The sequence below is a fragment of the Leptodactylus fuscus genome, chromosome 9 (genome assembly GCF_031893055.1).
Source record: "Leptodactylus fuscus isolate aLepFus1 chromosome 9, aLepFus1.hap2, whole genome shotgun sequence".
Taxonomy (NCBI): Eukaryota; Metazoa; Chordata; class Amphibia; order Anura; family Leptodactylidae; genus Leptodactylus; species Leptodactylus fuscus.
In genome coordinates, this window is record NC_134273.1 from 49,384,958 (window position 1) to 49,411,873 (window position 26,916).

At 43.5% G+C, this 26,916-nt stretch overlaps 1 protein-coding gene across 11 annotated transcripts in view; it reads left to right on the forward strand.

The window, feature by feature from the left end:
* Nucleotides 1-26,916, forward strand: part of RBFOX2 (RNA binding fox-1 homolog 2) — a 279,365-nt gene that overhangs the window by 56,774 nt on the left and 195,675 nt on the right. The window contains exon 1 of one of the 11 annotated variants that reach the window (XM_075286345.1): nt 13,331-13,582. The exons of the other annotated variants lie outside the window; for them this stretch is intronic. Coding sequence (XP_075142446.1) covers nt 13,556-13,582 — 27 coding nt within the window. The 5' untranslated portion in view covers nt 13,331-13,555. Of the gene's footprint in view, nt 1-13,330; nt 13,583-26,916 lie in introns of those variants that run through there. 11 annotated transcript variants of the gene reach the window in all.

The following is a 26,916-nucleotide window of genomic DNA, read 5'->3' on the forward strand; positions in this document are numbered from 1 at the left end:
GCCCACTTTGTGTCAACAGAGACATTCACTACTCAAACTTTTTAGTGGGTTATCCCAGGTACAAAAAGTTGTTTATGTGGGCGTAAACTGTTTTTTGATTTTTGGGCACAGAAGGAGAGGAGCACTATTTTAGTTTTTGGTGCACAGTTCAGTTTTTTGGGCTTCATGCTACTTTTGCAGAGCCATTGAATTGCCAGAAAAGTGGAATCTTCAGACATATAACCCCACTTTGAAAACTAAATCCCTCAAGAGATTTATCATTTTTAACCCTTCTGCATTAATGTAAATTAGAGAAATGAATGCATGGCTGATTGTGAAAAGTGGAAATTGCTATTTTTCATAGATATGCTATTGCAGTGCCCAATATTTTGTGTCCAGCTTGAGTCAGCAGAAACACACACTCCAAAAACTGTTAAGTGGGTATCCTGGGCTTTTGGACCATTTGTATCAAGCTGGGAACAAGATATTGTGCACTGAAATGATGTATTTGTGAGGGGAAAAAAATTGCCATTTTCTCAATTCAGTATCAGCGGCTTATTCATTCCTGGATAATTAATTAAAGGGGTTGTCCCATCTCAAGGATCCTGGTAGCTTATGCAAATTGAAGCCTGGTAGCTTATGTAAATTGAAGCCTTTTCTTAAATATATTACTTAAGAAATTCTGCTTTGTTTGCCTGCTATGTAAATGTATTCCTCCCATTGTTTACACAGCGTTGATATAACTATGGACCTATAGGACAAGTGATGTCACTTACTCAGTGCTATTGCCAGCAGGACAATCGTTTAGCTAATTGCAGTTTTGCTAATAAAGCCTGGTCTGTTATCTCTCTATGTAAACACACAGATATCACTGAGCTTGTTCTGTACAGGCATGCGCATATTATCTGATTGTTATAGTCTGCAGGTTAACAAAACAAAAAAAATAAAACAATAACCTACGGACCCCAACTAGGCTCAGAGCTACCCTGGTGTGAACGAAACCCGACAGTTAGCGTCACTGCCAGGCTACTCCATCATCGGGGTAAACTCTGTTAGATTCACAGAGTCAGCCTCTACAGCTCAGAGCAGCCGCAAAAGAAATAAGAGTCTATTCAGTACTCCAGAACTAGACTGAGACCATAGGAGTATGTGCTACAAGTGCTTCTTACAACAAACAGCTTACTGACCAAAGGAAACAAAAAGCGAGATTCTGTCTAAAGGGGCAAATTCTAACTAAGGCCAATTGTAAAGCAACAGCACTGAAACCATGCACACACAGATTCAGGAATGCAATCCTGGAATGAGGCTAGAGCAGTGGGCTGAGCCACCTGCCTCCTTAAATAGGGAAAGGGCAGTCCTAACCAAGGACGGTCCTAACCAACCAGCCCAGCTTCCCACACCGAGCGCACATTGTCAGTCAGACAACCAACCACGCCCAGCTGCTACAAGGAAGTTAACCTTTGCTAAGCACACACAACAAACACAACAAAAGAGCAGTGAGCTGCGACCCATCCCCTTGGCCACAGATGCCACACTGTCCTAACACTGATCTACATAAGTGTTGTGTGTCCGATTCAGCAAGAGGGAGAAGGGTGGAGAGAAATACAGAAAGAAAACAGAAAACAATGCAGGCAGACTGTTTAAGCACTGAGATGGCAAAAACCCTTTAAAGGGATCCTATTACTCAGACACAATTTTTTCTAGGTACCACATCGGAATAGCCTTAAGAAAGGCTATTCTTCTCCTACCTTTCATTGTCTTCTCCGCGCCGCTGTTCGTCTACAATCCCGTTTTTTCTTGGTATGCAAATTAGCTCTATCGCAGCACTGGGGGTGGGCCTCAGCGCTCAAACAGCTCTGGGGGCATCCCCAATGCTGCGAGAGAGCTCTCTCCAGTGCCGCCTCCATCTTCGTCTGCCGCATCCACTTTAGCCTCGGGCCTTGGGCAGAACAGACTGCAGATGCCCACAGGCCATGAGAAAATGGCTGCTTGCACAGTATTGCACAATAAATTCCTCACGTGCGCAGTGCAAAGGCACATGTTCCAAACCCAAAAACGGTACGGCTGGGGGCCAGGGCAGGGTCCAGACACTGAACTCATTACCCAAAAGGGATCGGGGTGTCATCCTTGGTGTCTACCTGATGGGGACCTCGCTATGAACCTCATCATGCAACTGACTTGACCATATGTCCACCTGATGAAGAATTATGACCGTTTATAGTTATTTGGCTGCAAGGATGGAGGGCAGGTGTATAGCCCTGATGACATCACTCCAGAGAGGAGACCAGGGCAAATATATGGTCTCACCTGGGGGAAGCTCTCTCTCTTTCTCCTGTTCTTCTATCTTGGACACCATGTGAGTAGCACATGCTCTGTGGCTGGTTCCCCCCCCCAAGGGGGGGCAAAGAACTGTAACCCATGTGATGGACTGATAGACTATGATGGACTGGTATGGACTAAACACTCTATTATGGAGCTGTGGCCTATCTGTGATGGGGCTGCATGTTCCACTACCCTGGATACTATTGGACTATGAAATCTTGCTTTGTGGATACAATGTCCCAGGACTGAAGAAGGCATGTGCTCTGGCGTGCCCTGGACTGTGATCCCTTACTGGATATGGAAATACCATGTGCTCTGGACTGTTCTACCAATGGGGAATGCAACCCTCAACAACCTAAGGACTCTAAGCAATGTGCCCTGGATTTTATGAGAAGAAACTCCTGCAACCCAACCGGGTATATTTCTTTTTCTAATCTTTTGTTCTCTTTTTCTCTTACTATACTGTACCATGCTGTTGTAACCGTATATGCTTGTATTCCGCTAATATATGTCTCTATGTATGTTGGTGGCTAGTATCGACCCTCTTGGGTTAATAAATATAAAAAAATTATAAAGCTCATTTTGTATTATCCTATATGAGACCAGGTACACTCGAGGGGCGTGATTGTCGGTGTGCCCGTGCTCATGGTAAGGCGGGTGCAAGATCCTTCAAAGGGGACTTTGTGGCTTTTGGAGTTCAGATTTAGATGTATGATATCTGGATGCCATGCAATGTTTGCAGAACCTCTAAGGCACCAGAAAAGTGGAATCCCCTAAGGAGTTACACAGGAATAGCTAGAAACACAGTCTCGCTCCCTGCACTTAGCCCCTCCTCCCTCCCCCCCTGAGCACAGCAGATAACCAACAGACAACCAACCATGCCCAGCTGCTACAAGGAAGTTAACCTTAGCTAAGTCAGGGCTGTGGCCACAAAGAATTGAATAAAGTAAGATCGTGGACAAACAAAGCAGTTTTGCTGAAGCATTGTATTTAGGAAAAGTCTTAAATTCACATTAACAAGCAGTATAGATAGGATCCTTGTGATGGGACAACCCCTTTAAGCTCCCTTGATGAGCAGACTCTCTACAGCTGAGTCGCTGCCAGAACATCCCCAAAGTGTGGACTGGAGGGGGTGGAATGACAGGTCTCACTACCAACCTACCTGCCATTCTTAAAAATCCAGCCCAATACTGAGCATTTAGCAAAATGCTCAGCAGACGAAAGTTGTCTGCTGAGAACAATCATTCCTTCTGGAGTTTTCTCATCTCAACCACCTTAGTAGTCTGGGTGAGATGTACACCCCCTCCATTACCTGACCAGCCATCGGATAACAATACTTTAACCCTACAATTTGTAAAGTGCGACAGAATATATTGGTAATATATAAATAAATTGTGTTATTATTATCCCAGACATGAATGCACAGTGAATATGTAAACTGTGCAGAGTTCATTGGGAACACCAAATTCCCAATTTCTGATTATGGGGGGGGGGGGGGGGGGGGGTCACTTCTGGTAACACAATTTTTATTTTTTTTTCCTGGTGATATAGCTATATGATGGCTTGTTTTTTGAGGTATGAGATACAGTTTGTAATGGCACCATTTTTGGTTTCCTATAACTTATTGCCAACATTTTATTGACTCTTTCTTGGTTGATTTAAATATATAAATTATATGAAGAGCATGAGTAAGGCTTGAAATGTGCTTCCAGCCTGAAATGGCCATTATCTAGCCTGTGTCTTGTATTTAACTTTCTCCCATGTACTTTTGTGGTTGTTTTTACGAACATATGGAATAAAGACTGATTTAGAAGTAACACTCTGGTGAGATGAACTACATTTTGGAATGTGAGCACCACTGTATAGTTATGAACCTCTGCTTCCCTGTATAAGTTAATACAGCTTATGAGGGAAGCATTTTCAATGTAGGGGGGCATTTTCTAATGCAGTGTTCATCTTAAATGAAGTGTAGATTAAACAATGTGAACTTATACATGACACTTAGACAGGGAACAAGACAGGCAAACCATGGAAGAATACTAGGTAAACTTAAACCCAAAACAACAAGCTTTAACACATGGTAACATAGAACTTCATTGTCACTTACTGTCTTAGCAATTGTAGTTCTGCAGATCTCCCTTCCATCTCTACCACCAGTGCCCACTGTCCATATCAGTCCTTCTTCTTTATTTTCCCATTGTTGGGGGTAGCTCGGTAGCAGTAATGGTGTGGAACCAAACAGTCAAAGACAGGGACACAAAATATGCAGCATACAGCTTCATTTTAGAAAAAAAAAAACAGGAAAATAAACCTTGACTAAAGGCACAAAATGAGTAAAATAAAATATAGCCTTAGGGTATGTTCATATGGCGGAAACCTTTTCCACTGTGAGAATTCTCTGTGCGGCTAGCCGTGATGGGATGCAGTGATCGATGGGATCCAGTGCACCGGCATCCCGCTCCTGATTAGGCATGAATGAATGGACCTAATCAGGAGTGACTCTCATGCCACGACTGACTCAGCACAGAATCCGCGGGAAGATGGGGCATGTCACTTCTTTTTCCCACTAGCTGAAAAAAATCGCTAGCGGGCAGCTCCCATTGAAATGAACGGGAGCTTTTTTTCCAGTTGGATTTTTAGCCAGATTCCGCGTCAAAATCCGCCTGCAAAAAAAACTCTGTGTGAACCAGCCCTTAACTTCAGCCAGAAACAAAACCAAATCCTGCTTATCTGAGCTACAAACTAAACAGAAATTATAACCTAACTATAAGTGTGACTTACTACTAGCCACACAAACAAAACAAGAACAATATTCTCTCAACAGACTCATGATAACAAGACAGACCCAAATGCCTCCTCTCACTCCCTGGATCTGCAGCCCAGTAATTAGCCAAGGACTCACACCTGGAGCTGAGAACTACTCAGGCCGCACTGGATCACACATAAGTTGAAAACCTGGGGGAGATATAGCATGATTCCAGCACTCTGCCTGTCACCTGTACATGTAAGAACACCATGTACATCCCTCACACACTTCTCACTCTCTTTAACCACCCCAATCTCTATTCTTCTCTTATCCGTGAAATTAAACATAAGTGTCTTCATAAATCACTGGACCACCTTCTATCTCTGTCTATTTTGGTCCTACTAACTGCTGCGGACATTTCTCCAAACCCTGGCCCTCCTTCTTTCACTAACTTTGCCTCTTCCTGCACACATAGAAATCCTACAAACCTCATCAATATTTAGTGTTCTCTCTCCTTATCTTTCCCCTGTCTCTTTTAACAGCTCTCCCTGGAACGCACGTTCAGTGTGTAGTAAACTAGAATATATTAATGGCTTATTGCACAGTAAATCTCTTAACCTGCTCGCCGCCCTTACTGAAACCTGGATACAGCAGTCTGATACGGCCTCGCCTGCTGCTCTGTCTCATGGTGGCCTAAAATGCTCAAACACTTCTAGGCCTGACAACAGGCAGGGTGGTGGTGTAGGCATACTTCTGTTGCGACAGTGCACTTTTCAGGTCATTCCACACATTCACATTCACCTCATTTATGGTCCTTGCCATCAGAGTTTTTCACCTACTCTTCTTACGCGTAGCTGTGATCTATGTCCACCTGGCTCACCCTATGAATTTCTGTATCACTTCGCATCTTGGCTTCCCTCTTTTTATCCAGTGAAACTCCTACCCTCATCATGGGTAACTTTAACATCCTCATTAATCCCCATGTCTCCCCAGCTGCCTCCTAGTTTCTCTCATACCCTTAATAGCGGTAATAATAATAGCGGCATTGGGATCGCGGCCTGGCCCGGGCCTATTCACTGCCGTCCTCCGTGGCCTATAGTACAAGGGGAAGCAGGTAGCGGCCTATTATAAAACAAAAAAAATTTATACTTACCGATCACGCTGCTGCTGCTCCCGCTGCCTCTTCTCTCGGCAGACGTCTACGTATCAGCATAGGCAGTGTGATGATGCCACCTACGCTGATACATAGACGTCTGAACCAGCGCACGGAGAGCAGCAGCTCTCCTGCGCTGGTTCAAAGAAAAAAAAAAAGAAAAAAAAGAGAAAAATCACCTGGGCTGCCGCCCGCATTAGGGGTGAGGCGCTGGGTCTGGGCCACGCCGCGGGGTCCTGCTAGGCACGGGGCCCCGGGCGGTTGCCCGGCTCATCCGGCCCTGGATCCACCCCTGCTCAACCACTATTCTTCGGGTGCACTTGGCAATGGGTGAGACACCTGTCTAATAGTTCATATATTAGAGCCAGATATTATAGTGATTTCTATCTCTCCAAACTCGGGGTTGGTGCTCCAGAGCTGACCGCATACCTCGGGTCCATCCCCTTTCCCACCTTGCCGGATGACCAGCGTGCTCTTTTGGACTCCCCCTTTACTCTGGAGGAGTAGACAGAGGTGTTGTCTGACATGTCAAGTGGGAAATCTCCGGGCCCCGATGGTATCCCTGTTGAGGTTTATACCCAATATAAGGATATTCTTCTCCCTGTGTTGTTGGACTGCTATAAATCTGCCTTTGTGGACCATTGTCTCCCAGGGTCCTTCTATGATGCCGCTATCACCCTGTTGCTTAAGCCAGATAAGGACCCACTGGACTGTGGCTCGGATAGGCCCATATCACTGTTGAATATACATTATAAACTTTTAACCAAAATGTTGGCAAATAGGCTTAATTCTGTAGCTTTGGATTTGGTTCATCCCAACCAAATGGGTTTCATGCCAGGTGAATCTACATCGGACAATCTCAGGCGTGTCCATGTGGTGACTCGGATAAGTGCATCTTTTTCTTCAGAGGATTGGGTGCTGGCCTTCTTGGACGCGACCAAGGCCTTCGATTCTGTTGAATGGCCTTTCCTCTTGCAGTCCTTACGCAGGTACAGTTTCGGAAATGACTTCATTACTTTGATCTCCCTTTTGTATAATTCCCCTAGAGCGGCGCTGTCAATTAATGGCTCACTGTCTCCATATTTTTCATTGGGTAGAGGCACGCGGCAGGGCTGCCCACTCTCACCACTACTGTTTGCCCTGGCTGTAGAAACTCTAGCCATACTACTAAGAAAAGACCCTGTTTATACGGGTATATCCATTGGCTCCCAGGAGGAGAGAACCACACTTTATGCTGATGATCTCCTCCTGTTTATGACTAATCCCTCTGTATTGTTACCCTGAGCCATGGCATTGATAGATGAATTTGGCAACTACTGGGGCCTGCGAACGAACTGGGCCAAATCCTCTTACATGCATATCAGCCGTACATCGGCTGCGGTGGAGGGGACTGTGATGTGTGGGTTGCCAGTGGTTTCGGCCTGTAAATATCTAGGTATTGTAATTTCCAAAGATCACAAGAGATTCCTATATCAGAACATTTTCCCCCTTATCTCACACTTTAAGACTAAATTTCAGACCTGGGCTGCTTTGCCCTTATCGGTAGCAGGCAGGATTAACCCGATAAAGATAATTGTCTTACCCAAATGCTTTGAGTCACTCAGCCATGCCCCTCTGATTCTTTAAACAGATGGACTCCCTGATGATCACCTTTATTTGGGGCCACTTCAGATCCGAGTTGAAGTTATCTGCCCTGCAGAGACCAAAGCAGCTCAGTGGTGCTTCACTTTCCGACCTGTTCCTTTATTATTTAGCAGGCCATCTTCGCTTTATTAAAAGGGTATTCCCACCTCACATACTCAGCAGTCTTCACTCTTGTAAAATCTTCTTTCTTCCTGGTTTCTTGCATCATTTTGTGGGCGGGGTTTCACAGGCAACCTGCCGTTTAGCTCCGCCCCAAAATTCACGTGTAGCTCCGCCCACCCACATTGGACTATGAAGTACAGGCAGCAGCAACTCCATTCTGTGTTACATACAGAGACTGCCTGTCTCTGCCATAATGAACACAATTGAATTAGCTAACCTGATAACTGGGAGAACAGAAGAAATGAAAGCAGCTCCTCTCCTCTATCTGAGTGCAGGACCTAGGTCACATGGTGTAGATACAGGATTAGCTACAGACACAGGCTCGCTCCCTGCACTTAGCCCCTCCTCCCTCCCCCTGAGAGCAGCAGATACATCATTTGACTCAGGAGCAGCTAGGTCAGGGCTGTGGTCACAAAAAATTTAATAAAGTAAGATAGTGGACAAACAAAGCAGTTTTGCTGAAGCATTGTATTTAGGAAAAGTCTTACATCCACATTAACCAGCAGTATAGATAGGATCCTTGTGTTGGGACAACCCCTTTAAGCCTTGGCTCTCCTTGGACCAGCTCCAGGGACCCGAGGCACATCTGGCTCACCACCTGGACCTGCGTACTTTGTGGCCAGTGTTTGAACAACCTCAGCTGTTTAGGGGCAGGCTTTTGCCCATTCTTACTTTGGCGGGGCAGGTTTGGGGTCAGGCTCGGAAGGTATCCTCCTACTCTGATACCTAGTGGAAACCCCCTTATGGGATAACCCTAGCTTGTCTGCTCTTTTTGGGTTACCCGGTGCTCAAGCCTAGTCACAGTATGGTGTGGTCTCCCTTGCTGATCTATACACATAGGAGATATTTGTGGCGCTTGACTCCTTGACTGCCTCACGTCACCAGTTTTTTAGATTTCTTCAAATACGACATGCCCTTTCCTCTATGTTCCCTACCCAACCGAGTGCCATCTCTGAATACCCGTTGATTGGTGTGCTGCGCTCTCAGGGTCCTGGGGGGCCTTATTTTCATTCTTTATGAACATTTAATTAATGTGAAAGTGTCCTTAGCCGAGGCAAATAGGCTCATTCAAATCTTTATTCTAAATCAGTGCTATTTGACCCCGGCCCGTCTGCATAAGATGGGTCGCTTGTCGGGTCCAAACTACCTTAGGTGCGCCTGTCCTCCTGCGGATTTTTAGCCCATGGAGTGGAATTGTCCAACTGTGCAGAACTTTTGGAGGGGGGTTGTGGACCTTTTGACGGATATCTTAGCTCAACATTTATTTCATGTGAAAGTGTCCTTAGCTGAGGTAAATAATAAACACATTCAAATCTTTATTCTACATCAGTGCTATTTGACCACGGCCCGTCTGCATAAGGTGGGTCGCTTGTTGGGTCCGAACTGCCTTAGGTGCCCCTGTCCTCCTGCGGATTTTTGGCACATGGTGTGGGATTGTCCAACTGTGCAGAACTTATGGAGGGGGGTTGTGGACCTTTTGGCGGATGTCTTAGCTCAGCCTGTCCCTTTTTCTCCCAAAGTATGTCTTTTTGGTGTGCTGGAGGAGGAATTGTGGCAGCATCATACTCAGATTTGTTTCCGGGAATGTTTATTTTATACCAGGAAGGCAATCGCCATGCGATAGATGGCCCCAAAATCTCCGTCGATATCCCAGTGGAGGAAGTTGATTTAACCAAATTATATACAAGGGGAGGGGTTGCCCCCAGAAATTTTATAAGGTATGGGGTGTGTTGTGTGATTCCCCCGCAACTCAATATTCAGCTCCCTCCTTAAGATCGGTGCTGGATGCTTTTGCGCCCTGAGAGATGGCGTCTGCTGGGAGGTCCACGACCATCTGTGCCGGTATTTTGTACTGCTGTAGATGCTAATACGCTTTGTTCTCTATTGTACTATTGCCGAGGTGGGTGTGTTAGGATCTGGGTGGAGTAGCATGTCCTTTATTTGTTTAGGCTTTCTGTTTGTATTTTCTTTGTACTTTATTTTGTGCTCTTTGCGAGCGTAATTTTCCTGACTGTATTATTGTACTGTTATATAATTTTCAATAAAACGAGTTTAAAAAGAAATACTAGTTTGGCAATAATCCCTGCATCATGTTATTAGGCTTATTGAAAAAAGTAATGCTTGATGTTAAGGGGGCAGTCCTAACAGGCAGTGAACAGAGGCACCGTTCCTAATTACATCTTGGAAAACAGATTTGCATATATTTCTAGATGCTACAGCAATGCTTCTGGTCTGTCAGTCACTACATTGGCTGCCTATTCATTACAGAATACAATATAAACTTATCACCCTCTCCATAATACTGCAACTCCCTACTTTTCCTCCCTCATCTGTCTATCATCCAACCCATGCTCTCCGTTCACTCAATGACCTAAGACTAATATCTTCTATTATCAGAACCTCACACACTTGTATACAAGACTTCTCCCGAGTTGCACCACATCTCTAGAATGCTCTACTCCAGACAATCAGATTAACTCCCAATTTCTACAGCTTCAGGCGCAAACTAAAGACACATCTTTTCAGACAGGCCTATCACAATAACTAATATAAACCCTTTCGTACTGTAAATAGAAACCCTCCTCTGTTCACGCTCCCACATTACCGCACATGATATGATGCCATTTCATACTAACTTTATATGTCCATGAACCATCTGCATGTTAACCTGCATAGGGTCTCTGGAAATGTTGCACCTCCAGTAGCCAGTGCAATTTTCACAGTTTTGCAACATTAAAAAATCATCCGAACCTCCCGTACCTATATATTTTTTTTTAATGTAGACACCTGCAGCATTGTCAGAATGCCACTTGGTACTATATACGAACAGGCACCTTCATGCAATTTTGATTTAAATTGAATGTTTTATGAAAAAATGCAAATAAATTAATTAGTTGTTAAAAGTGGAAATCAAACAATAAATTATATTCACAAGACCTCCTAAAAACAAGAGTTCAACATGTGCAGAGTTAATACATATCACTAAGGACTACACTCGCACGCACATGTCTTCAAAAAATCTCTAGAACTGGAAGGAACAAAAATCTACTTTGAAGCTGGAAATGTAAAAAAAAGTATCATCCTATAAAATGTAAGGATTACACACCGTGAAAAGCAAGTGAACCCCTAAACCCTATATATTTTTTGAAAGTAGACAACCTGAAGATTACATATGTCTCAATGCTTCATCAATAGCCACATCTACCTTCATGCAACTTTGTGACAAACATAAAACATTTTTTGAAAAAATGCAATAAAACACAAATTTGCACCTAAAACTCATGTTCAATCTCAGATTCATATACAAAATTCATTTAATTAAATTGTCACCTACGGTGTAGACAATGTGTATATATACTATATGTACCGCAAACATCAACTACAACAAGAGCTCAGACTCCCAAAAACACTAAGGGTCCATTCACATGGAGGAAAATGGTGAGGAATTTGGTGTGGAAATTTCCACGCTGAAAAAAAAGCCTCCCATTGATTTCAAAGGGTTCTGCTAGCTTTTTTCCACCATTTTCCTCCTTGTGAATGGACCCTAATACAGAAGACAAGCAGGTTTTTCTGTTATTCACTAATATGTTAAAAAGCTATACTGCACCTAGAAAACTGTGACTGTGACACCAAAATCTAACTTTTTTGAGATTGCATAGCATACCGTATATAAAAACACAACTTAATATTTCATATACACAACCACCTTCATGCAACTTTGCAGCAGAGATTGCAAGCAAAACATGCACAAAAATTCAAATTTGCCACTAAAGTGTGGCTCAAGCAATCCCTTTCTGCAAACAAAATGCACTTTCCAAAAAATCTGCAAGATGTGAGGAGGCCCGGGACATTAGGTGGCCCGGCGACAGCCGCTACCCCTGCGAGTTTTTTTTCCTTTACAGGCTGGAGTAACTCTAACCGGTAACAGCATAGCTCCCTGCATGTCCCGCATTTATACTGCTGTCCTGTGCAGCTCCCTGTGGTGTTTTACTTATTAAAAAACTTTCCCCTGCTCTTATAATAGACAAAATGTTGTAACTGCGATAAGAGTGGGGGAAAGCTTATGCTGAAGGACCTGTGTGTGACGTCAGCCGTTACATGACTAGGTGGGCGTGACTTTATAGCCCGTGCAGTCCTGGAAGAGATGAAGAGAAGGAGAGATGCGGTGCTAGGTACTGAAGGGGAGGGGAATGTGAGATGCAGGATGGAGAGTGTGTGAGTGTGTGTCTGTGTGTGTGTGTGGTGAGGAGCAACAGTAAACTAGGGGCAGAGATGGAGGGGGAACATTATATTGGGAGCAGAGATGTAGGGGAGGACATGAAACTGGGGGCAGAGATGGAGGGGAGGACATGAAAATGGGTGTAGAGATGAGGGGTGCATGAAACTGGGGGCAGATGGAGGGAGGACATGAAATGTCATGTCACATCTGTGCGTTATTAAAGATGGCCAACACCACCAAAGACTGCAGCAGAGCTGGAGACAGATAAGTAACTTTTTTTATGTTTGTATCTTCCCTGGCTCTCCGATTATTGTACTCTGGGGTTTGAAAAGACCCCAGAGTATAATAATTCATGGGTGTTCATTACGGAGCATAATCTCGTGTGCAGGGGCCGCAATGGGGCATAATACTGTAAGCAGGGGCCACTATGGGACATAATACCGTGTGCAGGGGCCACTATGGGACAAAATACTGTGTGCAGGGGCCACTATGGGGCATAATACTGTACACAGGGGCATCTATGGGACATAATACTTTGTGCAGGGGCCACTATGGGGCATAATACTGTGTACTGGGGCCACTATGGGGCATAAAAGAGCGCAGGAATGTGGCGGGGGGGGGGGGGGTGTCGGTCGGTCAAGGTCTTCAGTTTCTGTCAGGAAGTGGGGGGGCCCCATGTCAAAAGTTTGCCACTGGTCTACTCCTTTGTGATGTATCTTTTTGTACAGTTCTGTGGAATATGATGGTGCTATATAAATAAAATGTATTACTATTACTCGTAGTTCTACTGTTTTATTTTAACAATTGAGTCACATGTGCAATCCACTATATTGCATACAGTTCTTATAGTTACAATCCATGTCGTTTTTTAGTCATTTATTTAACTAGGTTTTAGTCCATGAAATTTGTAGGTCTTATTTCACGTTTTTTTTGTTTCTGAACTCCTCTACAGCTGTGTCTGTTTTTCCTCTCCTTCTCAGCCATGTGTAATGGGAGATGTGTCCCTTCCAGTCAGCCAGGCAGGGGAGGAGAAAGGAAGAGACAGCAGAGAGCTGGGAGCAAGTCAGTGAGGGGGAGGGGAGCGGGAGGGAGATGGAAAGGGAGGAGTGGCAAAACAGTGATAAATTGCCCCTGGTGGCAGGAGGAGGAGCTTGATCCTGAGAGAGAAAGGGAGCAAAGAAAGATAGGAAGGAAGGAAGGAAGGAGTCGTAGACAAGGACAGAAAATTGTTAGGATTTTAAGCGATATTCCCTAAAAGGCTAATCGTGAGGAGATCAGATCATTAAGCTGCTGTGCTGATACACTCGCTGCTCTTCTTCTCTTTTGTTTTATGGAGAAGAATAAAATGGTTTCGCAGGTAAGGCTGAAGTATGTCTCCGTGAGTCCATATTGGGGCATTCGTTATCGATCTGGAAACCACCCCTCCCTTTTCTCCCCATTCTTTGTATTAGTCTCTTTGTTTCTTGGTAATTGGTACCATGTGCGGGTGGATCTGCTTGTAACACTACACGTCTGCCAGACTGCCGTTCCCCATCTTGTCTTTGTGCGTGTTGTGTGGTGTGTTTTTTTTTTTAATTGTATAAATTGACTATACTATATGGCCGTTATAATCGAAAACACAGGGGCGATGGATTTTATTTGTAATCTGCTGGTTAAGCTTTTATTTTTCATCTAGGTGTATGTTATGTTGGAGAAATCTTGAAATGTTTGGTTGTACGTGGTTTCCTTTCAAGGAGCTGATATTGCTGTATTGTGATTAGCCAGCAATACTTGTGATTATGCCTCATAGCTGCCCAGGTTCTGGCCGCATATCATGGCAGGGGCATTCCCTCGGTAATGCAGATTGCGCAGGGAATCCTGCAGAGGGGTTCATTACGGTATATCCTGCATTTCTACTTATCTGACTTGTAATGCTCACGTTTTGCGAAGTGGGTGTCGTGGCGGTGTTTGCTTACTGCAATTTGAAGGTTATTGAACGCTTGTCTGTTCCACAGTACAGCAGAACATGTTTTCTGGGTGGAAAAAAAAAACGAGGGGAGGGGGGAAGATCAGGAGGATCCCCGCACCTTGTTGCTGCAGATGTGCCGTGCCCCCCCCCCCCCCCCATACTCTGTTCTTTTGGGCGAAAGGTTGCTTATTACATGACTCAAGTCGGAAATAAATATCAACATTGATTCAGTCAGTGTAGATTAAGGGAACGTGTCCTTATAGCAACACGGGCACACAGACCTTATCATACATGAAATATTCTGCGGTGCAGGCCGCTCGATTACTATGAGAGACGAACGAATATGATTATGACGCAATAAGCATTTGGCTCAAGGGTAATTTTTTTTTTTTTTTAACATTCAAGACTATGCAGCTTGTGAACACGTCTTTGTAATAGCTTAATATAATTGTACACGTTGACCTACTCGTCCTATATAGTGCAGTGATTGCGGTTTTTAGACCCCTGGTGTGGTCGCTTCTAGATTGACACTGCAATTCGGCAATTCTCGCAATGCTGTGGTTCTCTACTCTCGCCTTTTAAGGATTTTTGCATTAGACATTTTACCGTCCCATGGAGCGAAGGTATGGCTGTGTCTGTAAACACTCGGCGCATTCTCTATACGGTCTTCTAATACATTGGAAAGCATGGAGATTTCTTCTGTCTTGCTTCCACTGAAACTCCGTTTGAGTTGTGGTTCCGATGCGATTGACAAATGTGCTTTAATCCGTTACGAACATCTCCATTTTCTTATTTGTGGGTGGGGCAGTGAGTAGTAGAGCAAAATGATTGTACAAGTTAACATGTAGAATTAATCTTTTCTGGTTCAAGCCCCCTGATAACACATGATGTGTTCTTGTACACCATATAAACAAGTAAAGAAAAATGGCACTCCTACAGTAGCTAGTAAAATCTTCCTGTTCATAATGTTTATTATTATATACGTTCATAATATTTTTATGTGCAGAATAGTGCTGTTTTACATGTGATGAGTGAAGGGATGATTTATATAGCACCATTAATTCCATGGTGCTGTACATTTGAGGGGTTACCTGTGGTATACAAAATAAATACAATACTAATAGTCACCAACTGGTACAGGGTATGGAGTGCCCTGTCCACAAAGGCTTACAATCTATGATAATTGAGAGAAAACTTATTTAAGGTCCTCAGTACTTCCTGTGAAATGGCTTTCCTTTAGGGGAGTTCAGTACAATATGATGGGTTTGGCCTAGTTCACACGGGGCAAGGTGGGGCGTATTTTGGTCCTGATTTTGACGTGGGAAGCTGTGTCAGAATAGGATCAAAATTATGCCTGCCGTGGCTTCAGACAGTCGCAGCTTCCCGCTCCAGAGTAGGCCCAAATGAATGGGCTTAGTCCAGAGCGTGCTGTCGCGAGGTGGATGCTGTGGCTGAATCAGCCGCGGAATACGCCTGAAGAAAGGGCAGCTTGCTGCTTTCTTCCGTGAGTGGGAACATACTGCTCATGGAAAAAAGGAAGATAGCTGTCTACATAGACCTCTATTGTGAGGGGGCGGATTCTGATGTGGATTCAGCGCCTAAATCCGCCACCTCTTGCCCCGTGTGAACGAGCCCTTTGTGTGCTAGCTGGGGAAAAACATGGCTAGCATACTGAAAATGTACAGTCGTGTGTATGGAGCTGGTCACAAAATACTAACTCCCATGCTTTTAGTACCTTTGTTGCGCTGGTGACACTGAAATATCACTGGCCCAAAAGTCTCTGCTATCCAAAGTTTATCTAGTAGTCTCCTCCTGCTCACTCAACCACAGTACGGAGAAAATCTTTCCTCCCCTCTCACAGGCCTTTTCACTTTTTTTTTTTTTTTTTTTTTATAGTGTGTCCCTTTGGAAGCATGTGTATCACGTGAAATAGTTGTCGCCTTTACCTTTCCAGCATTTGCCTGCCATAATGCTGCTGTTTAAAGGGGCTCTATCATTGGGAAAAGTCATTTTTAGATAAGCACATCCTTGCATAGCCTTTAGAAAGTCTATTCCACACCTACCTTTTGTATGTAAATCGCCTCAGTGGTTTTTGAATGAGCTTGTTTTTATTCATATGCTAATTAGCCTCTCTGTGCCCCCCGGAAGTCTGATCGTGCACCCTCTGTTGTTTCCTATGTATGTGTTCAGCACAGGCTGCTGCTGCTGACTTCCTGCTTCCTGTTTGCAAACACAGATAGGAAACAATAGGAAAGAGGAGTGCTACTGGGAACTTCCTGTGCTGGCTGGAAGCTAATTAGCATATGAATAAAAACAGACTTATTCAAAAGCAATTTACATACAAAAGGTAGGTGTGAAATTGCATTTCTAAAAGCTATGCGTGTATGTGCTTAATTAAAGATGACTTTTCCCAATGATAGAGCCCTTTTAAGAAGATTTTTAAATGACAGTGGAAGTGCTTTTTCTTCTGTTTGGTTGCAATATGTTGCGTAAACTTGCGCAGCGGATTTGTTTGAACCAATAATAATAATAAATTTTATTTATATATCGCCAACATATTCCGCAGCGCTGTACAATTTGTACGGTTCAAATACAGACAGAAAGATACATTACAAAGAAAGTAATTTCACACAATGGGACTGAGGACCCTGCTCGCAAGAGCTTACAATCTATGAGGTAGAGGGGGTGACACAAGAGGTAGCAGGGGCGGCATTGCTTATGCAGAGGTCAGACACTTTTGTAATAGAGGTGACTGTCATTACATAAACATAAGACTTTATGAGCCATCTACAGTCGTGTCCTTTAACATGTGGATGGAGCTTGGACCTATAAAGTTAGCATGAGATGACATATCATGTGGGGACAGAGGAGGGTTAAGGGTTTACGTTAGAAATTTTGATAGGCTTGTCTGAAAAACCAAGAGTGAACCAAGAGTGCTACTATACTCTGAGGTTTAATAGGGAGAGAAAAATGCAGCAAAAAAATTGCTGAAGCATGGTGTGCTTCTGCAGTGTTTGTTTCTGCAACGTGGGGCCTTAGCCTACTTTTTTTAATTTTAAATTGCCACAGGGCCCTCGATACCAATTGTGCTTGCTTTGTGTATTGTTTTGTCTGCAACCACTTGAATGTATAGCACTGTGGAATTAATGGTGCTCTAAAAATAAGAGCATTAGGAAATGGTTACAGCCCACTTGGAGAATTAGAGCTAATTTGAATGTAACCTTCCAGGGCAATATCTTCTATATGAGTAGATGGATTGCCCAGGGCACAGTGGAAATTAAATGTATGTCATATATCATGTATCTGATAAATCCTCTTTGAATATTAAAGAGCTCCACAGCAATTAGATAATGTTCACAAATACTCAAAGTTGCACTACATTTTTTTTATTTTTCTAGAAGAGTAAAAATACTCTTCTTAATGTGTTTGAATATTTTTTAGCCTTGTAGGAGTGTGAGGTTTGCAGTAATGGAAATAAATATGTAGGCATATTATGCGAAGAGGCTATTTCAGCAGGGAAGACAATTATTATAAGTATCTTCCATGTATATGGTGAATTTAAAGGGATCCTATCATTCAAACTCAAATTTTTTTTTCTTGTTGACACGTCGGAATAGCCTTAAGAAAGGCTATTCTTCACTGACCTTTGTTGTCTACAATACTGTATAAGCAGCCATTTTCTTATGGCCGGGGGGCATGCGCAGTCAGCTTTGCCTTAGGCTCGAGGCCAAGAAGTCTGAAGCCTGCGCCGGAAGAAGACGCGTGAAGAGGACATTCCTTAAGAAGATGGAGGCTGCGCTGGAGAGAGTTTTCTCTCAGCATTGGGGACGCCCCCAGTGCTGTTTGAGTGCTGGGGCCCACCCCCAGTGCTGCGAGAGAACTCATTTGCATATCGACATAAACCGGGATTTCAAGCGAATGGCTGCCTGAAGAACACAACGAAAGGTAGGAGAATAGCCTTTCTTAAGGCTATTCTGAAGTGTTAGTGAGAGAAAAATTAGTTTGAATGATAGGATCCCTTTAAGTTTTTGTTTTTACAGTGTTCATTGTGTGGCAAAAAATGACATGTTCTTTATAGGTTATTCAAAACTTGCTCAATTATTTTTAGTCACTATATTCTAACTCTTGCAACTTAACGCAGGGATATTTATATTTACTTTGTTTACTTTTTAAAATTTTTCAAATTTTTTTTTCTTATTAGCCACTCAGACAGTCCAGTAGACTGCAATAGATCTGTGCTTGGCGGAGGAATCTGAGGGTCTATAGCCGTCCATACACATCACACTTTAGACAACTAAAGCAGCAGATTTTGGTAAATTTGACAGATGGTCGTTTGTTCACAAACCTAACCATTGTCTTGGATTTTTTTTTTCCGTCTGTTGGTTGTAATAGTGTATGTATGTGCTAGACTGACAGACCTGTGGATAATCTGTATACTGTGGGCATGTTTTTCATGGGCCGGCCAGAGATCCAATGGTTTGGACAAGTGCTCATATGATAACGATAATTTGATTTGTATAACGAACATTCCTTGGGACAATTGTTTTTGTAGCTTGTATTTAGAACAGTTCTATATGAACAATTAATAAATATTTATTTCAGATAAGCTATGGCCAGCTTTAGCAGTATGTAATGCCCATGATTATAATTTATAAAAAGACACTGATTAGCATTACTCTTGTATTCCTGCTGTGTAAAACAGTGAAACCAGGTGCCATATTTGTAGTATTGTCATCTGCCATTATATGGAGGTCATATGTTAACTTAACCTGCTTACTGCCATTGAATTAAAGTGTAGTACTGCATGCAGAAGCTCTGCTCCCTACAGACACTGATCTGGGCCAGAACTGCTGCACACTGGATCTTGGGTGTTTTAAATGTGTAAAAATGCTTTTGTAATTTTCCGACTCCAGTACAGGCATTATTGTGACCTCTGCATGCCATGCTACTTCAGGCTAGGTTCATAGTAGTGTTTGGGTTTCTGTCCTTCAGGTCCACTTGGGGACCCGAAAGCTGCAAACCCTATCAGCTTAAAAAGAGTTACATGTGGAAACCGGCAGATCACATAGACTATAATGGGATCCACTGGGTTTCTGCCAACTTTATACTGAAACTGGCAGAGTCCTGCAGAACTCTTCTGTCCACTGATTTTAAGTGGGAATCGTGGATGAATTGCCCAAACACCAGTGTGTACTTGGCATCAATGTTAGTTTCCCTCCAGTATGGTGCAGTTTTTTTTGTAGCCTGTACCTAGTGCATAAGTTGTCGCAGAAAACTGCATGAGCCAGATTAAACATGTCAAACAGGCAGATTAAGAACACTACTAATTTGCAGTATTTTTCTGTTCTGCTTCTTGCGGGTCTGAGACGCAGTCTTGAATACCACACGGGCACTTGGGGCTTCCATTGTGGCATCAGTTTCCCTGCAGGCTAGGACCCCCCCCCCCCAAAACAACCCCAAAACTTGGTCATACACCTTTTAGTTGGCTGATATGCTAACAAACAGCCAGCAGTCTTGTTGTGTGGCTGTCGAAAACAGATTGGTTATGCTGGATATTTTCAGCTGGCTTTTGGCCAGACATGACAGATTTTGGTATTATTGGTGTCTTTTGGCTTTGTCTAGCTTGCACTAAGTTCATACTAGCGTTGTCTCCATTGTTCAGGTCCACCGTTGGACCATACACTTACAGTGGTGGAACCGATTGACTATAATGGTGTCTGCCATTTTCAAACAAAGCGGGGGAGAGAGTATTTCTCAATGTGCGACTTTTCACTGCTTTTCGGTGGTTTCTGCAACAGTAATTCTGGTACAGATATAAAACCAACTTAAATACGGAGCACTGATCTGGCTGTTCAGTTCTTGATTGGATTGTTCATATGAAATCTGTGTAATGACCTACCTAAAAAATTCATAAACAAATAAGTCTTCCACAGCCTGTATGGATATTACAAGCTCCAATGTAAAAACATATACCTTATTCTGGTGCACGAAAAACTATAGACCTCCCGATATAGGTCAATCTAAGCTTAAAACCAAAAAAAACAAGTAATTCAGCAACCAGAATAAAAATAATTAATAAAAGACGGCTTTTTGTGCGTCCATCGTCGTGTTGCGTCATGGTGTAAGTGCGTGTTTTTGTTTTTTCCTGATTTCATGCATCTTGTACATTTTTTAAATATTTTTCATTAAAGACATGTTTTATTAATAATTTTTATTCTGGTTGCTGAATTACTGGTTTATTGGTTCTAATACCTAAAAAAAAAATTGGCAGGCTAATAATATGGACCCTATTGCATGTGCAGAGCAGAGAGGCTGCTGCTGACTCATCTCTCTGCTCTCACACACAGAATAGCAGACGGTACTCAGACACTTTTGGAGTGCACGGTGGAGTCTGATTAGCATATGGATAAAAACTGGCTCATTGTAAAACTGAGGTGATTTACATACAAAAGCATACCTCCCAACCGTCCCGATTTCCGCAGGACATTCACGATTTTAAGCTCCTGTCCCGCACAGCTTCCCCCATGGCCCGCTCTGCCCTGAGGTGTTTTACTTATTAAGATGCTTAAGTCTTATGTTTATGTAATGACAGTCACCTCTATTACAAAAGTGTCTGACCTCTGCATAAGCAATACCGCCCCTGCTACTTCTTGTCACCCCTTCTACCTCATAGATTGTAAGCTCTTGCGAGCAGGGTCCTCAGTCCCAGTATGTGAAATGATTTTCTTTGTAATGTATCTTTGTCTGTATTTGAACCCTACAAATTGTACAGCGCTGCGGAATATGTTGGCGCTATATAAATAAAATTTATTTATTATTAATGTCCCACTTCACCTGCCATTAATTTATTGCCCCCTCCAACTACCCCCACTGTTAATGTCCCCTCCAGCTGCTCCAGTTTCATGTCCCCTCTGGTTTCCCCCAGGTTAAACTGGGGCACCAGTAGAGGGACTTAATACTGTGGGGCAATTGGAGGGGACATTACAATGTGGGGACATGTAATGTACACGTGACTGTAGGAGGATTATACTGTGTGTGTGTGGGGGGGGGAGCACATGAAAAATGACTGAGAATGGGCGGAGTCAACTTAAAAGTGGGTTTTGTCCCTCTTTCTGTTCTTCAAAAGTTGGATATATGGAGATATGCAAGAGGTATGTGTGTAATAACATTTTTAAAGGCTATGCAAGTATGTGCTTAGCTAAAAAAGACTTTTCTCAGTGATAGAACCCCTTTAATGTCAGTTTCAGTGGATTCGGGCAAATAGGTTTGTCTATGTAAATGACGCTTAAACTTTATTCACATTGGTGTTGGAGTCTAGGAGGCTCTGCTGCAGATTCCACTTAAAATTGGTGGAGAGAAACTTTCTGCAAGGAGGATTTTTCTCTACCAGTTTCAGTGGAAACTCGGCAGACCCCATAACAGTCTGTGGGATTAGCGGGTTACTGCGGATAACTACTTTTTGAGCCAACAGGGTCTCTGTCTTTCGGATCCCCATGTGGAAATGAACACTAGTGTGAGCCTAGTGTTAAAAACTGCATAATGACAGTAAGAGTTCACAAGACCAGAAAACTGATGAAAATTTATGGAAAATGTACTTTAAAAACTGTCATTTTCATCTGTCTTAATGCCTGTTTTATTTTTTTGTTTACATGTAGCCTAAGGCGTTATTCACACATCAGTTAGTTCAATCAATCCTATCCTACTAATATTATGAATGTTAAAGTTTGAGTGTTTGTACCTCAATCACGCAAAAACGAATGAACGGATTTGAATGAAATTTGGCACATAGTATGTAACCTCGATTAAAACATAGGCTTCTTTTTATTCTGGTAAATGACATGGCTTCACAACTGTTATGAATTTATGTTCAAGTACTATATTACATTGCTCTTGCTGCAGCTTATCTCAGGTTCTGATAAAGCCAGGTCTGTTATCTTTGTGTAAACCCTCAGTCCATTCTGTACATGCATCTGCATATTATCTGATCTGCTCCAGGCAACATGCTAATACACTGGATAGTAAAACACCTTTAATCCAAATTGGCAGTTTGCTACTTTTAAACATGCCGGGAAAAAGAAAATCTAATTTCTCGCAAAATTCTAAAAGTACAGCTATGAAGTCAGGGTTCACTATAGCTAGAAGTCACAGAGTTCTCCTCAAGCAGAGCTAACGGGGATCGTCAACGCTAACAACACACTCATTATATGGCGTCCCAGCAAGCTGCTGAGATGCCATAACAGTCACGGGCACAGCACGAGGAACGAATTTAGCAGCAGGCCAGTTTGACAGCTGCCGAAATGCCGGATCAGGTGGATTATCATCACTAACAACACGCTCATTATATGGCTTCCCAGCAAGTTGCTGAGATGTCGGAAAAATCACAGGCACGGTGTGAGGAACAAGTTCAGCAACAGGAGAGCTTTAGAGCTGCCGAAACGCCAGAGCAGGCAAACAATTGATGGCAGCAATTTGCTGAATATAGGTGGATAAAGTCACGGGCAGAGGCGAGTGGGCTATAATGAAATGAACAGTGCATACAGTTCCTGATTGTGGCAATATGGGTAAAGTATTGGGAGTACCTGAGATAACATCATGACATAATATTGGAGATGACTGATAAAATTCGTCACTGGATTTACTTGTCCGTACAGATCACTTTTGTGGATTTATATTATATTCCTTTATTTCTGTATATGTTATAAATTTAATTCCTCTGTTTTATTCCATGGTGGTCACACTATTTGAATGTATGTCTTGGTCACTTTGGCGTTATTTGGTCCCATTTTAGTGGTATATTTTGGTTGCTATGACTCTAGATAAGCATTTGATACAATTGACTTGCATTCTAAGGGTTAATTTACACGTGAAAACCGTGTGGCGTAATTTGGTCCTGAAAAAAAATGCTTCAGGAATTATTCCTGAAGCAGTTTTTGGACACGGGCATTTTTTGGAGCGTTTTTTGGTTAAAAAAAAAAGTCTCAAAAAATGCCAGACTGTTTTTCCCTCCCAAACAGTGAATGGACCTTAAAAATCGTGTCGCAGTTTTTGCCAAAAACAGTGTCGCATTTTTTGGCAAAAAACTGCTATGTGGTTTCTGCCTACCATTTACTTGTATTGACTTCCTAAGGTGGAAACCGCCTTAAGAAAGGTCATGTTGCTGCTTGGTTCATAGACCATTGTGAGGGGGTGGATTCCGCACCATAATCTGCCCCCTCTTTGCGACGTCATCTTCAGCCACGCCTCCTCTTCCAGCGATGTCTTCGGGTTCTGTCTTCCTCCGGCGCTGGCGAACTGCCATTGATAAAAAAATGGCGCGGATGCATGCATGCATGCTGCTACTACTACTGCTGCTACTGCGCATGCACCTGCGCCATTTTTTTTTTTTTATCAATGGCAGTTCGCGAGCGCTGGAGGAAGACGGGACCCGAAGACATGACTGGAAGAGGAGGTGTGGCAAAAGATGACGTCTGACCCTGAATGCTCGCCCACCGTGCACGATAAATAAGTTTAACATATTCTTTTTTAGGGATTTATTTTAAAACGGGTAGGGGGGTAGTTTAATATAACTTTAGCGGTGCCAGAATAGCTTTTTTTAAAGGCTATTCATGCATATGTGGTGCTCTATTAGCATAATTTTGCTGATAGAGCCCCTTTAAGAGGAACTGAGGCAAGCTTTCAGCTCGGATTCATTTTTTTGGCTCTGGCTTTCTATCTTGGCTTTCACTTGCTGATTAATGCCATATTATGAATCGGGCTGATCAGTCCTGTGCCACAGAATCTACAGCAAGATCGATTAGGACTTTTTTTTTTTTCCCAAGCATCCTGCTTCAGTCTCTGCCCCAACTAAAAACAATGGAATGCAGATTCAGTGTGGAATTTGACAAGGCAAAATCCTTTCCTAATCTGTGCCAAATTCTGCTGTGTGAATGTTCTTACTGTGAACTGTCATGGCATTTTTGGTGTGTATTGGCTGCACGACCCTTACAAAAGAAATAAGTGCTTTCATATAGTCTTGCCTATGGAAGCTGTGGATGCTATTCACCTGAAAATGCATATAGTTTTGCTGGGTGGTAGTTGGCTACCTGCTAACATAGTACAGATGCTCGGCATTAGAGATGAGCGAACACTGTTTGACCGAATAGGTAATCGATCGAATATCAGGCCGCTCGAGGTATTCGTTCCCAATCGAATACCATGTGGCATACGCAGTAAAAATTCGTATCCCCTCCCACCTTCCCTGGCGCGTTTTTTGCACCAATAACTGCGCAGGGGATGTGGGACAGGAACTACTTGGCTGCCGAAAACATGTGACCTCCCGTTTATAAGAACGGCTGCTGCCATATTCGCCATTTTTGCGGTCAGAGATAGGGAGAGAAACATCTGCTGAGGGCTAGATAGGAATTAGCTTAAGATAGGCAGGGAAAAACCAAAGAACAGCTCTTCTCAGAGCTATACACTGCAGGGACAGAGTCCAGCTTTCCACAGACGGTGGAAAACGGGGATACAGAACAGTTGCTTGTTGCCATATACGTGCACAGCAGTTAGTTAGTTAGTTCTTGCTATATATGTACAAACCAGCTTTTCTTTGGGGTGACACACACACACACACACACACACACACACACACACACACACTTGCGGGAATACAGAGCAGTTACCTCCTGCTATATAAGTTACAAACAGCTTTTCTCTGGGGTGTCCCCCACAAAATAACAGGAATCCACAGCAGTTACTTCTTGCTATATATGTGACAAACAGCTTTTCTCATGGGTGTATAGACATAAAAAGGGCATTAGTATACATCAAAAAATGCATAAGGCTAGCGCAAGGGGACGAGGACAGGGGCGTGGAAATGCAGATCTGGAGAAAGGTTGCACTCAACCAACAGCGTCTACTGTGCCTACTGCTCTGCGGCAGCAAGCATTGTGCTTCCCCACAGTGTCTGGCTTGATGGCCACATTAAGCAGGGTGCAGGGTACAACCCTAACCAGAAAACTTCCACAGAATTGGCCCAAACAGAGAATCATATACAGATCTTAATAAAATGATATATTTATTGAAAATTATTAAAATCGATTCAGCAGAATGGCTAACAAGCAAACATGGAACACAAAATGACATCAGGAAAACCAGGTAAGTAACGGATAATGTGCAATAGATAATATAATAAATAAATCAAACATATGAATAATAAATATAATCATATACACAAATCCAGTTGAATTAACAATAAACCATGAAAATAAAGAGCAAAGCAATGATGGATAGGGACATGTGTTTATATAAAGTCGTCGAACCAGATTTCAGCTAGAAATACATAAAGTTGAATAAATAAATAGTTAATATATAAGTAAGAAGATTCGCAACAATATTTGTATATAAACAAAGCTGAAGGTCCATACATTACAAGTAGGGTGCAGGGTACAACCCTAACCAGGCCCGAGCACCAGGAAGAGGTTTTACAATGGCTGGCGGACAATGCTTCCAGCACATTCTCCACCAGCCAGTCAGCCTCTACCTCAACTCCTCCTCCTACCCAACAGTCTGGTCCTCCTTCCTCACAACATGCCCAATCTTCCCAGCAACCTAATCCCACCTCCCTGTTTTTGGGTCAATTCACTGTCCCACCACGTCCTGAATCACCAGAGGTAACAGATAAGTTGCTGTGTCCTGATGCACAAACACTGGAGCATCTGTTATCTCCTGTTGTTGTTGACCAGCAATTGGCCCTCAGTGGTGACGAGACTCAGTTGCCATCAGGGCAGCCTGTTGCCATGTGTGGTGTGCAAGAGGAGGAGGAGCCGTCAGAGGAATTGGAAGAGGAGGTGGTGGACGACGAGGACACAAACGGCCTGGACAGGAAATCTCCACATGTGCCTCCACCACTTTGGAGACTTCTCCCTCATCCTCCCCTTCTCCTGCCTTAGCTCCTTCTCCTCCCTTAGCTCCTTTTCCTGTACCTTCATGCACCTCTAAACAGCAACCCACCATCTTCCAGACTTTTGAGCACAGGCAAAAATACAGCGCTACCCATCCCCATGCACAAGCCTTAAGTGCGCATATCTCCAAACTCCTGGCCCAGGGGATGTTGCCGTTCCGGCTTGTGGAAACTCAGGCCTTCCGTGATCTGATGACAAGTGCGGCACCTCGCTATGCCATCCCTAGTCGTCACTACTTCTCCCGCTGTGCTGTCCACGCTTTGCACCAGCACGTATCAGGCGGGCCCTAAGTTCTGTGATTTGCACAAAGGTCCACTTGACCACCGACGTGTGGACAAGTGCATGCGGACAGGGACGCTACATTTCACTGACTGCACACTAGGTGAATGTAGTTGAGGTTGGGCCCGGGTCACAGTCTGGGGTGGTCTACCTCATTTCCCTGCCCAACATTCCTGGCAGGGGCTCTGAAGCACCACTCTCCTCCTCCTCCTCCGCCATCACATCGACCTCAGCTACCTGCTGGAAACGCTGCAGCACTGGCGTGGGGAGGCGTCAGCAGGCCATGCTGAAGCTCATCAACTTGGGGGACAGACAGCACACTGCCTCCGAGGTGAGGGATGCCCTCCTCGATGAGACGGCAACATGGTTTTTGCCGCTGCACCTGGGCCCAGGCATGGTCATGTGTGATAACGGCTGCAACCTGGTAGCGGCTCTGGAGCTTGCCAACCTCCAACACGTTCCATGCCTGGCCCATTTGTTCAGTTTAGTGGTGCAACGTTTTTTAAAAACGTACCCGAGCTACTG